Here is a 12,074-nt window from a genome sequence, read left to right on the forward strand (position 1 = left end):
TAACATCCTGGCTTTGAAGATATTTGGATGCAAACCAAACCGTGGTGGTTGTGTGGCTGCCACCAGGAGTTAATAACAAGTGTCAACACCTCCCCCCACCAAAACAAAACAACAGAACAAAACAAAACAAAACATGGGGCTTCCCTGGTGGCGCAGTGGTTAAGAATCCTCCTGCCAGTGCAGGGAACACGGGTTCGATCCCTGTCCCGGTAAGATCCCACGGACCACGGAGCAACAAAGCCCGTGTGCCACAACTACTGAGCCCACATGCCACAACTACTGGAGCCCACGCACCTAGAGCCCATGCTCTGCAACAAGAGAAGCCACTGAAATGAGAAGCCCACGCACCACAACGAAGAGTAGCCCCCACTCGCTGCGACTAGAGAAAGCCTGTGCACAGCAACGGAGACCCAATGCAGCCAAAAATAAATAAATAAATATTTAGAAACAAAAAAACCAAAAAACAAAACATGTTACCCTAGCTTTGGTGACAGTGTGATTGAATATAATTTTATCAGTAACTTTTAATAAGGGACCAACCACTGACTAAATTATTAAGGACTGAGCTTGAATACAGTCAGAACCTAAGAGCAGAACAGCCAGGCACAAAGAACAAAGAGTTCACAGATGTTTAACTTAGACTCTGTTACCCTCTATACGGAAGCCAGAATCACACTGATACAAGTCTGTAGGAAATCCCCAGACCCCTTGTTGCCCTGGGGCATGTTGCTCCCTTGCTGAGCCCTTCCCCAGATGTCCCAATAAGAAGCCAGCTGGCTGACTCCAGGCTCCCCTTTGCCCGTGCGTAGATCACTCGGAGGGTGGCCGAAGGTGAGGCAGAAGCACCAAAGACTAGGCCCTGCTGACAGCACCTCCCCTGCCCAGCCTGTGGTTCCGATGTCTGGTACTTCATGTAGTGGTTCTCAGCCTGGCGCCGACTGAAGTCATTTGGTCTGACAGTGGTTTGGGGTATAAGATGAGAAATCCCTTTGGGGTTAGTAACAAATGGCCTCTCTTTCTGTCTCCAGGCTCCACCTACAGTGTCTTGTCCATCATGCCCTCAGACTCAGAGAGCAGCAGCTCCCTCAGCAGTGTGGGTGAGTACCGCCTTCCTGGAGGACACTGGCTGGTCGGGGGTCTGGGTGTGAGCTGGGGCGGCACTGGGTGCATGGGGTGGGAGAGCTGGCCCGCACCTGTCAGATCATTCATGGAGTCATCTTCTGTTGGTTCCATTCACATTTTCTTTCATCAGCACATCCTCTTAATGGAGGAGGGCAGAACACTGTTCCTGGTGTTAGGAGGGAGGTGCATGCACAGGTGCATGACACAGAGGCACCTGTGTCACCATTTTTTGACTTTGTCAGGGCACAGCACTTCTCAGCCCATTGCCTCCAACCCCCAGGCCTCATAGTACACAGTGGCCACTATTCCAAGAGACTGGCCCCTTTGGGGGCTGTCGTTTGTGAGCAGGAATGGGCCACTGGGAGTGTTGTCTTGGGGGCAGGAGTCGCCGGTCCATGCCGAATTCGGTGTGTCTCTGGACGTGGGTCCCAGGAGCCCATAGAGGGAGGCTGGCCCTGCTGTCACTTCACTGAAGACGTCCCAGGGGAAGGTTGTCATAGTCTCCTAGTCTTCCCGCGCCTCTGTGGCCCATCTTCTGTGTCACATGCCCTCTACTTAATGCCCTGGTGTAGCTCTGTTTCCTGGTTTGATCTTGATGGATGGGTACACCTTCAGTGGTGTGGTGAGTCCTGGAGTTTTTGAGTTGGAAGGGCTCACAGAGGTCATCTGGTCCAGTTCTTTCCGTTTCCTCCAATAGACAGATGGGGAAATGGACACTCAGAGAAGGTAAGTCTCGTGCCTGAGTTTCTAGAACCTGCCAGGGGCAGGCCTCTTATGTGTTAATTTGACTCATCCAGAACACCTCCAGGGGGCCAGAAGTGGGCTTGCGATACAGTGGTGGAATAGGCAGACCTGGCCCCTGTGCTCATGGATCTTAGGGTCTACTGGCGAGACAGTCAGATGAGTAGATACAGTAAGTGAGGTGAGAGTGGTGAGAGGGGTACCAGTACGGGGCACTGTATTTGTTTTCTAGGGCTGCCCTAGCAAAGTGCCATAAACTGAGTGACTTACTCAATAGGGATTTATTCTCTGAGAATTCTGGAGGCCGGAGTCTAAGATCTTTGTGCCCTGAAGCCACCAGGAACGGGTCTTTTCCAGGCCTCTTCTCCTTCTGGTTGTGTGCTGGCAATCTCTGATGTTCCTTGGCTTGTAGATGCATCACCCCCAGTCTCTGCCTTCATTTTGACATGGTGTTCTCTGTGTGTGTGTCTCCAAATTTCCTTTTTTAAACAGGACACCATTCACATTGGTTTAGGGGCCCGCCCTACTCCAGTATGACCTCATCTTAACTTGATCATCTCTAAAGACCGAATTTCCAAATAAGGTCACATTCACATTTCCTGGGGATTAGGACTTCATCATCTGTTTGTGGGGGCACAGTCCAGCCCCTCACAGGTCCCCTCGTCCTGTCTAGGGTTCAGGGGGGACTCTGCTGGGACCACAGTTCACTTTGTCTTGCCTGCTTTGCGTTGATGAGACACAGGGATTGAATGACGGGGCTGCTGGGAGTTTGAACACAGGGCTGGCTTTCAGGAAGTGCGTGGGCCGGGCAGGCAGTCAGGATGTGTGGAACAGTAATATGGGGTTTTGTAAAACTGAGCTGGTTGAGCTCTCAGGGCACCTGTCTTGGCCTCACCCTTTTCCGGCTCCATATTCCGCCTGGGAGCAGGTACAATGATCTGATATCTGACAAACTCATTCATATTGACCCTTCAAGGCTTAAAGTGTTACCTTTCCTAGGAGCATTTGCATTTTAAAAGGAGATTCTAGAGAAAGATATTGTTTAAACCACAGCGAGTATTGTTAATGGTGGAATTTCAGGCCTGAGTAAGAAGGTGCTTTTTTGTGCAGCTGGACCTTCGTATACTTTGGAAGAGCATCGTGTCAGTGACCCACCCTTTGGCCCTTGGGATGGAGGGGTCAACCAGCGTCCCCGGTTACTTGTTGGCAGGCAGGCTGCGAGCAGAGCTCTACTGTACTTCACTGACTGGGCCCCTGTCTTGGATGCTCAAAGACCTGGTTGCATCCCTTCAGGTCAAAACCTCTCCAGTTCACCGGTAGCCAGGTTTTCCTTCTCTTGCTTTTCTGTGTAGAGTTGACGTTGACCTTGGGGTGAGTAGCCCCATTTTTCTGCAGGCTGACTTGAATGTCCCCATGGCCAGAAGGCCTTTGGCTGCAGCAGTAGGGCATACCTACTCATACTGCCTTAGACCGCAGAGAAATGTGTGATCTCACATGGTGACTGTGCTGAGGGTGGGCTGAGTACACCGGGTGTGGCTCTGCGGGTCTCTGTGTGGTGTCTTCCCTTGGGCTGATGGCAGGGGTCAGCCATCACATCTAGACCTGACAGTGTCCAGGGCAACAGTGTTCATGGTGGGAGCCTCTAGCCACACGTGGCTATTTAAATTCCAGTGAATTAACGTGAAATAAAATCTAAATCACTAGTTTCAGTAGTTACACTAGCCACATTTCAAGTGTTCTATAGAAGGGGTCCCCAACGCCCAGGCCACGAACTGGTACCAGTCTGCGGCCTGTTAGGAACCGGGCCGCACAGCAGGAGGTGAGCGGTGGGAAAGTGAAGCTTCCTCTGTATTTACAGCTACTCCCCATCGCTTGCATTACTGCCTGAGCTCTGCCTCCTGTCAGATCAGCAGCGGCATTAGATTCTCATAGGAGCGCGAACCCTACTGTGAACCGCGCGTGTGCGGGATTTACGTTGTGCGCTCCTTATGAGAATCTAATGTCTGATGATCTGAGGTGGAGCTGAGGCGGTGATGCTAGCGCTGGGGAGTGGCTGCAAATACAGATTATTATCATCAGCAGAGAGGCTTGACTGCACAGAGACCATAATAAATCAGTTGCTTGCAGACTCATATCAAAACCCTATCAGTGGGTCTTCCCTGGTGGCGCAGTGGTTAAGAATCTGCCTGCCAGTTCAGGGTACAGGGGTTCGAGCCCTGGACCGGGAAGATGCCACATGCCACGGAGCAACTAAGCCCGTGTGCCACAACTACCTAGTCTGTGCACCACAACTACTGAAGCCCGCGCACCTAGAACCCACGCTCCGCAACAAGAGAACCCACTGCAGTGAGAAGCCCGTGCACCACAACGAAGAGTAGCCCCCGCTCGCCGCAACTAGAGAAGGCCCGCGCACAGCAACAAACACCCAACACAGCCATAAATAAATAAACAAAACAAAACAAAACAAAATACCCCTCTCAGTGAGTGGCAAATGAAAAGAGGCTCAGGGCTCCCACTGATTCTGCATTATGGTGAGTTGTATAATTATTTCATTATATGTTACAGTGTAATAATAATAGAAATAAAGTGCACCATAAATGTAATGAGCTTGAATCATCCCTGAAACCATCTCCCGCCCCCAGCCACCACCGGTCCGTGGAAAAATTGTCCTCCACGAAGCCTGTCCCTGGTGCCAAAAAGGTTGGGGACCACGGTTCTGTAGCACCTGTGGCTAGTGGCTACCATATTGGACAGATCAGATAAAAGAACATCTCTCCATCATCACAAATGGTCCAGAGGATGAAGGAGGCCGTCTCCTCTCGTGTCTCCTGACGAGCAAAGAAGCCTTCCCCAGAAGGTCCTTAGCACAGTCCCCAGTCCCCTGTCACTTGTCTGTGCCCAAACTATGGCTCATGCAGTGCGGTCCCTGGACCAGCAGCACCCAGGTACTTGATAGAAATGTAGGTTTCCAGGCTCCAGAAGCTCTGAGGATGAGGCTCAGCATCCATTTTAACAGCCCTCCTGGTTGGAGATGAGTTGACCTAACCTAGTCCCTGGCAAAAGCACTGGAATGTCTCTGGCTGGCTTGGACCAGCCCCCTGGAGTGGAATGAATGGAGGGTCATCCATGGCCCACTGCAGCATCTCCTGGAGGAATCCCTCCTGGCTCAGCCTCACCTAATGACGGGCAGAGCACTTCTTTCCCTGGCCATCTCAGGCACATCCCCCGACCGAGGGGCTGATGAGTCAGATGGAGTCCGGCAGTTTCTGTTTGTTAGGTCTTTCTCCATGAACCTAAGGAAAGGCAAGGTCTTACAGTAAAAACATCGCCTCCACTTCCCCACTTATAACTCCCTAACCACGAACGTTTGGGCAAAGAACAGCAAGTTCTATTTAGCATAAGAGAAAATTGGTGGGTGGAGCCTTGGGTATGGTATTTTCTCTGCAACAGCTGGTACCTGGTTGCCCCTCCCCTCTTCCCGGCTGGCATGAGGTCCTCAGGTGGTCCGCCCATTTCACCTCTTCAGCCTGACCCTCCTAACAACAGACCAACAGCCTTAAAGTTTGCTGTGTCTTTCCAGGCAATTTTCATCAGCCAAGCACGCGTGGCTTCTTTGAGGCTTCTTCCCCCCACCCCGTGTGGCCTGTTATTTGAGTAACCTGCCTGTGCGTAGGCCCCATGGATCTGCCCAGGGGATGCACACTCATTTCAGGCAATTGATGTTTTTCTCTTCCCCATTCATCCTGATCTAATTAGGTCCTTTTTTTTTTTTTTCTCAACTTGGATAACTGGGGTAGTTTTAAGAAGAGGAGACATTCTTGGGCAGCATTTATAAAATGAGCCTTAAATTTCATGCAGATTGAAGTAACAGGACAGCTTGCTTGTTAAGGAGAGAGATCTGGTTTTGTTGGCTGAAGGATCTGGAGGGCTTCCTTCCTATCCCAGCAAAGATCCCTTGAAAGTGCAGCTTCTAGTTGATAGAGGATGGTGGGGTGAATGAGCATGGAGGCAAGGCTGCACCCTGACCCCTTGCCCTCTGACCATTCCTTCTCTGATCCTTTTGGATCCGGGATCTGTTTTCTCTCAGTGCATCAGATGGACGGGAGCACCTTGTCCTCTTGGAGCCCGTGCTCAGCACTCATAGGGATCACAGGGGGGCCTGGCTCCAGGCCTTACAGGCTAGCCAGGTGTCTTTGTCTGTCCAGGCTGCTATCACAGAACACCACAGACTTGGCAGTTCAGAAACAACACACATTTATTTCTCACAGTTCTGGAACCTTGGAAGCCTAATGCCTTCCAAGATCAAGGCAGAGTCGGTGTCTTGGGAGGCCCGCTTCCTGGTTCATAGATGGTGCCTTCCCGTTGTAACCTCACATGGCAGGAGGGGGAAGAGCTCTCTAAGGTCCCTGTTATAAGGCCACTGATCCCATTCACGTGGGCTCCACCCTCATGACCTGATCACCTCCCAGAGGCCCCACCTCCTAATACCACACGGGGTTGGGGGGTATAGGACCTCAACATAGGAATTTGGTGGGGTACGCCAACATTCAGACCAGAGCACCAGAGAGAGAAGCGACTGGCCATTTTGCCTTGTGTAAAACAAGGAGATGGGAAGGAGCAGCTCTTTCTAATGAGGGGTGTCACAGGAAGCTTCAGGGAGGAGGTAGCCCTCGAGTGAGGTCCTCCAAGAACGGCGCTGTGGATGTAGGAGCAGCCTGGAAGCAACAGGCCATCGTCACCTGTTTTGGTTTGGGTTTCGGCAAACTGACCCTGAGTCAAGGATTCGAGAGCAAGTAGCTTATCTGGAAGGAGATCTGGGAGCTGGGCAAGGCTGCAGCTGCTTTGCTGGAGTCTAACCTCCTTCCAGTCCAAGTCCAGGAGGAGCCCAGCTGCAGTCCTGTGCTGACCAAGGAGGGCATCCCCTGGGCATCAATGGGTGATGCTTTTAAATGTAGTGGGTATTGGACAGCCGAAAAAACAAGGGATTGATAAGCCACTCTGGCCAGACAGTGCGACTTTGGTCCAGACCAGAGGTTCTCAAACTTTATCAGGCATCAGACTCACCTGGAGGGGAGTGCTGGCTTCTCCCCCCAGGGTTCCTGAATCGGTAGGTCTGGGTGGGGCCTGACCTGTGCATTTCTAACAAGGTCTCCAGTGAAGCTGAAATGCTTTTGGAAGCAGTGGTTCAGGACGTGGGATTGTGTCTCCCCCCGACGGCTCTGGCTCTCCTGGGCTGGAGGAGAGGATGGCTTGGTTTTGCTTGCTACGGCCTGGGATGACCATGTTCTGCTGTTTTGCTTCTCTCCTGACAGCCAGGGCCTGGAGGAGGCCAGGAAGTTTACCTGGGCATCCCTGTTCCACCTGACCACTTTGGGCCAGAGCCCATTTTCTCCTTGGCCTCTGGTACCACAGGCCCACAGGGCTCTGAAGCAGAGTTGTGACCTCTCTAGCTGTAAATGAGACTTGTTGGGGGAGTGGCCTTCAGGGTCCGCTGCAGTGTGGTGTGACAAGGGGGCTAAGGACAAAGGGCCTTATAGCCAAGAAGACTACCCATCTGCCAGGCTCTGGCTGAGCCTCAGTGGTCTACAGAGGAGGCTGCACTTGCATTGGCCAGGGTGACCGGGAGGAGGAACCAGGGCTCGTGATGGCGAAGGGGCTCTGCTCCCCTTGGCTGCAGTTCCTCCTACACCAAGGCCCAGAGGAGTGAGAGCTCTTTGTCCAAACTCCAGGGCCTGTGCCGGCTCTCCTGGCATCTTCCAGCACTCGTTTTGCGGCCATTTTAGTCCAGTCCAAATCCCTTAACCCCGGAATCCCATCCTGAGCATAAAAATGAAAAAAAGAAAATCTTTCTTTTCTTAAGTTTTTCTTTTAATTATTATTAATTAATTAATTAGTTTATTTACTTATTTATGGCTGTGCTGCATGGCTTGTGGGATTTCAGTTCCCTGACCAGGGATTGAACCCAGGCCACAGCAGTGAAAGTGCCGAATCCTAACCACTAGACCACCAGGGAACTCCCCTGCCTTCTTTTCAAGTGGGTCCCAGATTTGGGAAGAGGAAGCAGTGAAGTGGGGGGAGAGTGGACAGTTTTGCATTTGAGTCCCAAAGAACAACTGCAGAAAGATAGAATTTGAAGCTTCCGTGGACAACTCACTTGACGTTAGTTTTGATTTTGCTTGTTCTTGAAAAGGTTTACTATAAACACAGTGACTGGTCGGGGGTGACAAGCCATACCTCTTCATTGGTCACACCTCTCCTGGGATGGTCACTTCAGTTTGGGGCACCACAGTGTTTTGTTTTGTTTTTTTAACTTCAGGTTTTTTTAACAGTCATGTTCCGTGAGGTATGAATTACATACAGTAAAATTTATCCTTTTTGGTGTATAGTTCGATGAGTTTTGATGAACACATTGGTTATTTAACCACTTCCACAATTAAGATATAGAACAAATCCTCCACCCTGAAGAATTCCCTTCTGTGACTTTGTAGTCAGTCTTTCTTCCCTCTACCCCCAGCCCCTGGCAACCACAGATCTCTCTTCTGCCTCTGTAGTTTTGCCTTTTCCCAAATGTCGTGTAAATGGAAGCATATGGCGTGTGGCCTTTTGAGTCTGGTTTCTTCCACTCAGCAGGGTGCATTCGCGAGTCCCTGTTCCCCTTGCCTTCGTGTGTACCAGTAGTTTGTACGAGAGTGCCTTTTTGTTGCTGAGAAGTATTCCGTTGTAGGAATATAACCGCTGTCGTTTATCCATTCAACAGCTGCTATAAACAGTTGTGTGCTAGCTTTTGTGTGAACATAAATTTTCATTTCTTTTGTGTAAATATCCAGGAGTGGGATTACTGGATAGTATGAAAAGTGCATGTTTAGCTTTATGAAAGACTGTCAAAGTGTTTTCTACAGTGGCTGTATGATTTCATATTCCCACCATCAGTGTTTGAGAATTCCAGTTTCTCTGCATCCTTGCCAGCATTTGGTGTTGTCACTTTTTAAAATTTTAGCTCTTCTGGTAGTGATAAAGGGACTTGGCAGTTGTCTTCAAATACTTGCATGTCTGTTGTTTAGAAGAAGAATTACAGTTGTACCTCGTGGCCTTTGTTTTTGTTTTTTTGGATTTTTTGGGGGCTGCGTCGGGTCTTCGTTGCTGTACTCGGCCTTTCTCTAGTTGCAGCGAGCAGGGGCTAACTCTTCATTGCAGTGTGTGGGCTTCTCATTGTGGTGGCTTCTCATTGTGGAGCACGGGCTCTAGGCACGTGGGCTTCACTAGTTGCAGCATGCGGGCTCAGTAGTTGCGGCTCGCAGGCTCAGTAGTTGTGGTGCACGGGCTTAGTTGCTCTGCGGCCTGTGGGATGTTCTGGGACCAGGGATTGAACCTGTGTCCCCTGCCTCAGCAGGCGGATTCTTAACCACTGCACCACCAGGGAAGTCCCTACCTCATGGCCTTGGGGTGGGGGGTGTAGACAGATCTATGGTTAGTGTGAGAAATACAGATTTTAACTCAGTACATAGGATAATTATCTGGGGAGAGATTAGATGGGCTTTGCTGTGAAGTAGTGAGCTCCCTCACTGTGCAGGAGTTCAAACAATCTTGGTAGCTATTTAGGGGATTCTGGCAGCCATTTTCTTGAAAGGACTGCATCATCAAAATGTTTTTCAACCCTGAGATGCAAGTAAAAGAGAAAAACTTTATCTTTAATTGAATGGATGTGGAAAGGGTTTTCTGCAACACTTGCTGTTATTTTGGAACTTCCTGGCTTAGCACATCTTGGGATTTTTCTTGAGGCCCTCTGTGGCCCTTCTCTGCCCTCTGCCCTCCTTATTGTGAAAGGACAGGGATATCCAGGCAGCAGTTTCCCTAAGTCAACCTGCTATTTGATGGATTCACAGGCCTGGATGGCCTCACTTTTTGTGTGTTTCATGTATGCTCAAGCCTTTGGGGCAGGGGAAGGGAAACAGAGGCCACTCCCGTCGGGAAGCCGTGCAGGGTAGTGGACGAGGCCCTGGGTCTGGAGGTGAAGCCGGATTTGCGTGGGAATCCGCCGATTTCCCAGCTGTGCAGTTTTGCTAGACATCAGTTTCTCACTCGGTGATCACAGCACGTATCTGGGAGGGTACTGTGGGTATTAATGAAGCAAGGACCCAGGTGCGTTTAGCACAGAACCCAGCGCGTAGGCTGTGCTCAGCAAATGACAGTGCTCATGTCCCTGTGTGTGTGATCGGCTGCCCCCAGGTCCTAGCAGCTGCAGAGCCGGTGGCCTCATCCTGCCTGAGACAGACAGGAGGTGGTGGCTGTGTGTGGTGACAGGTCTGATGACCCCTACTTCTGTCCTGCTGCTATTTCTCTCTCCAGCCTCCACAAAAGCCAAGGGCTACATCTTTCTGTTGCTTCATTTTAAAAATGGGGTGGAAATTCTTTATCTCCCTGGAGGCAGGTTGCTGGGCCTGGTGGTGCTTTTCAGTTCTGAAATTGAGATCTGATGTTTCTCTGATACTTACTGAACTTGACCGCAGGTCAAGTCCTTCTCAAAGCATGGTCTGGTGTCCCTGAGGTCGTTTCATGGAGCCAGTGAGGTCAGAACTGTTTTCATAATGATCCTGAGATGTCACTTGCTTTTTGCACTCTCGTCCTCACACAGACTCTACTGTAGAGTGGAGTTTTCTACAGGTTCCATCCACAGTGTGTGATGTTGCACAGATGTGAGACTCTGGCTGTCTTCATTAAGCCAGATGTCAAAACAGCATTACGCAGATGCAAAGCCATGCCATTCTTTTTGCGGGCATTTTTGTTTTGTGGTAGAAAGTGTAGTTAATTTTTCACGAAAAATCTTAATGTGAATATGTAACGGGTTTGGTTATTTTAAAATTAGTAAATATTTTAAAATACCTTTTTAGTGTTAATTTCTAATCTGGTAGATATTGTTAGATATAACCCCTATAAGCAAAAGCTCTTTGGAGTCCTCAGTCATTTTTAAGAGTGTAAAGAGGCCCTAAAATCAAACCATTTGAGACCTTTTAGGTTGAGGCGTCTGGCACTGGGGTCAGGCAGTAGGCACTCCATACGCCATGCTGTCATTTACTGGCTTGGTGACCTGGACCCATTATTTAAGCTTGATAAGGTTTTGTTTCCTGATCTGTAAAATGGGAATAACAGCAGTATCTTCCTTAAGGGGATGGAATGGGATAATGTATGAAAAGCATCTCATAAACTGCCAGGCATGGAGTGAGTGCTACTCATGGTTGTCTTTGGGAGGCCGCAAGGCACAGCAGCAGAGAGCACGTGCTCCGAATCCAGGTGCCTGGGCTCTCATCCAGGGCACCACTTGCTGTCTGTGGAAGTTTAAGTTGATTCCTTAAGCTTTCTGGGCCTCAGTTTTCTCACCTGTAAAATGGAGATGATAATATTCTTACCACCTCTGGGATTGTTGGGAAGGTTAAATTAATGCCTGGGGCATCTGTGTTGTGTGCTGTTGTGTGGTTGGTTGTGACCGTTTACATTGAAATCCTTCTTTTCCGCGTGCTTGTTGGGTCTGTTCGTCCCACTGTCTTGGGTTTGTCAGTCCTCCACAGATCGTGCCCCCCGCCCCCCACCCCCGGGGCTGATTAGATGCCGAGTTTTAGTTGTAGGCCTCTCCAGAAGGGGGTGTCAGGCACGTGTCCAGAGGAAGCCCCACGTGTCAGACAGCCGGGTAAGTTAGTGCAAATCAGATGGCCGTTGTAGAACTAGAGCTCATAGAAGTGCCTTCATTTGCCAAAGAGGACGACGTTACACAGCCGCACAGAGCTGTAACCAGCCTGTTTTACAAAACTCCTGGGGGCAGGGGTAAGGATCCAGGGTCTTTGGGGAAAGGCGAGGGAAGGCTTCTCAGGCTGTGGACTAGAACCCATGGCGGGAGGGAGATGCTCGTGGGAAATGGTGATCCTGGGCCTCACCTTAAAGAACATTTTGGCCACAGAGGTCTGGTCTGAGCACAGGAATTCCGGTTGTTACGGGGATGCTGGCTTTAAAATAACATGCATTTCGAGGGGTTCTAGATTCAGTGGTTGGCGTACCGACATTGGATAACACTGAGCTGGGAGCGTGAGTCTCCTGCCTCAGACCATGGTCTAGCTTGTCACCCACAGTGTCGAATTCTCCATCCTTCCTGCCACTCCTGGAAGATGCGAGGCCACACCTGAGTGCCTGTCTTGGGGGACACTTGCTTTGCACAAGCAAAT

The 12,074-nt window shown here is 50.2% G+C and overlaps 1 protein-coding gene across 8 annotated transcripts in view; it reads left to right on the forward strand.

The window, feature by feature from the left end:
• DLG5 (discs large MAGUK scaffold protein 5) overlaps positions 1-12,074 on the forward strand; it is a 134,903-nt gene that overhangs the window by 51,189 nt on the left and 71,640 nt on the right. For 6 of the 8 annotated variants that reach the window (XM_067025273.1, XM_059053112.2, XM_067025270.1 and 3 more), the window contains exon 2: positions 1,029-1,097. The exons of the other annotated variants lie outside the window; for them this stretch is intronic. In XM_067025273.1, coding sequence (XP_066881374.1) covers positions 1,029-1,097 — 69 coding nt within the window. The remainder of the gene's footprint in view (positions 1-1,028; positions 1,098-12,074) is intronic. 8 annotated transcript variants of the gene reach the window in all.

This window comes from Kogia breviceps, chromosome 2 (assembly GCF_026419965.1).
Source record: "Kogia breviceps isolate mKogBre1 chromosome 2, mKogBre1 haplotype 1, whole genome shotgun sequence".
NCBI lineage: Eukaryota > Metazoa > Chordata > Mammalia > Artiodactyla > Physeteridae > Kogia > Kogia breviceps.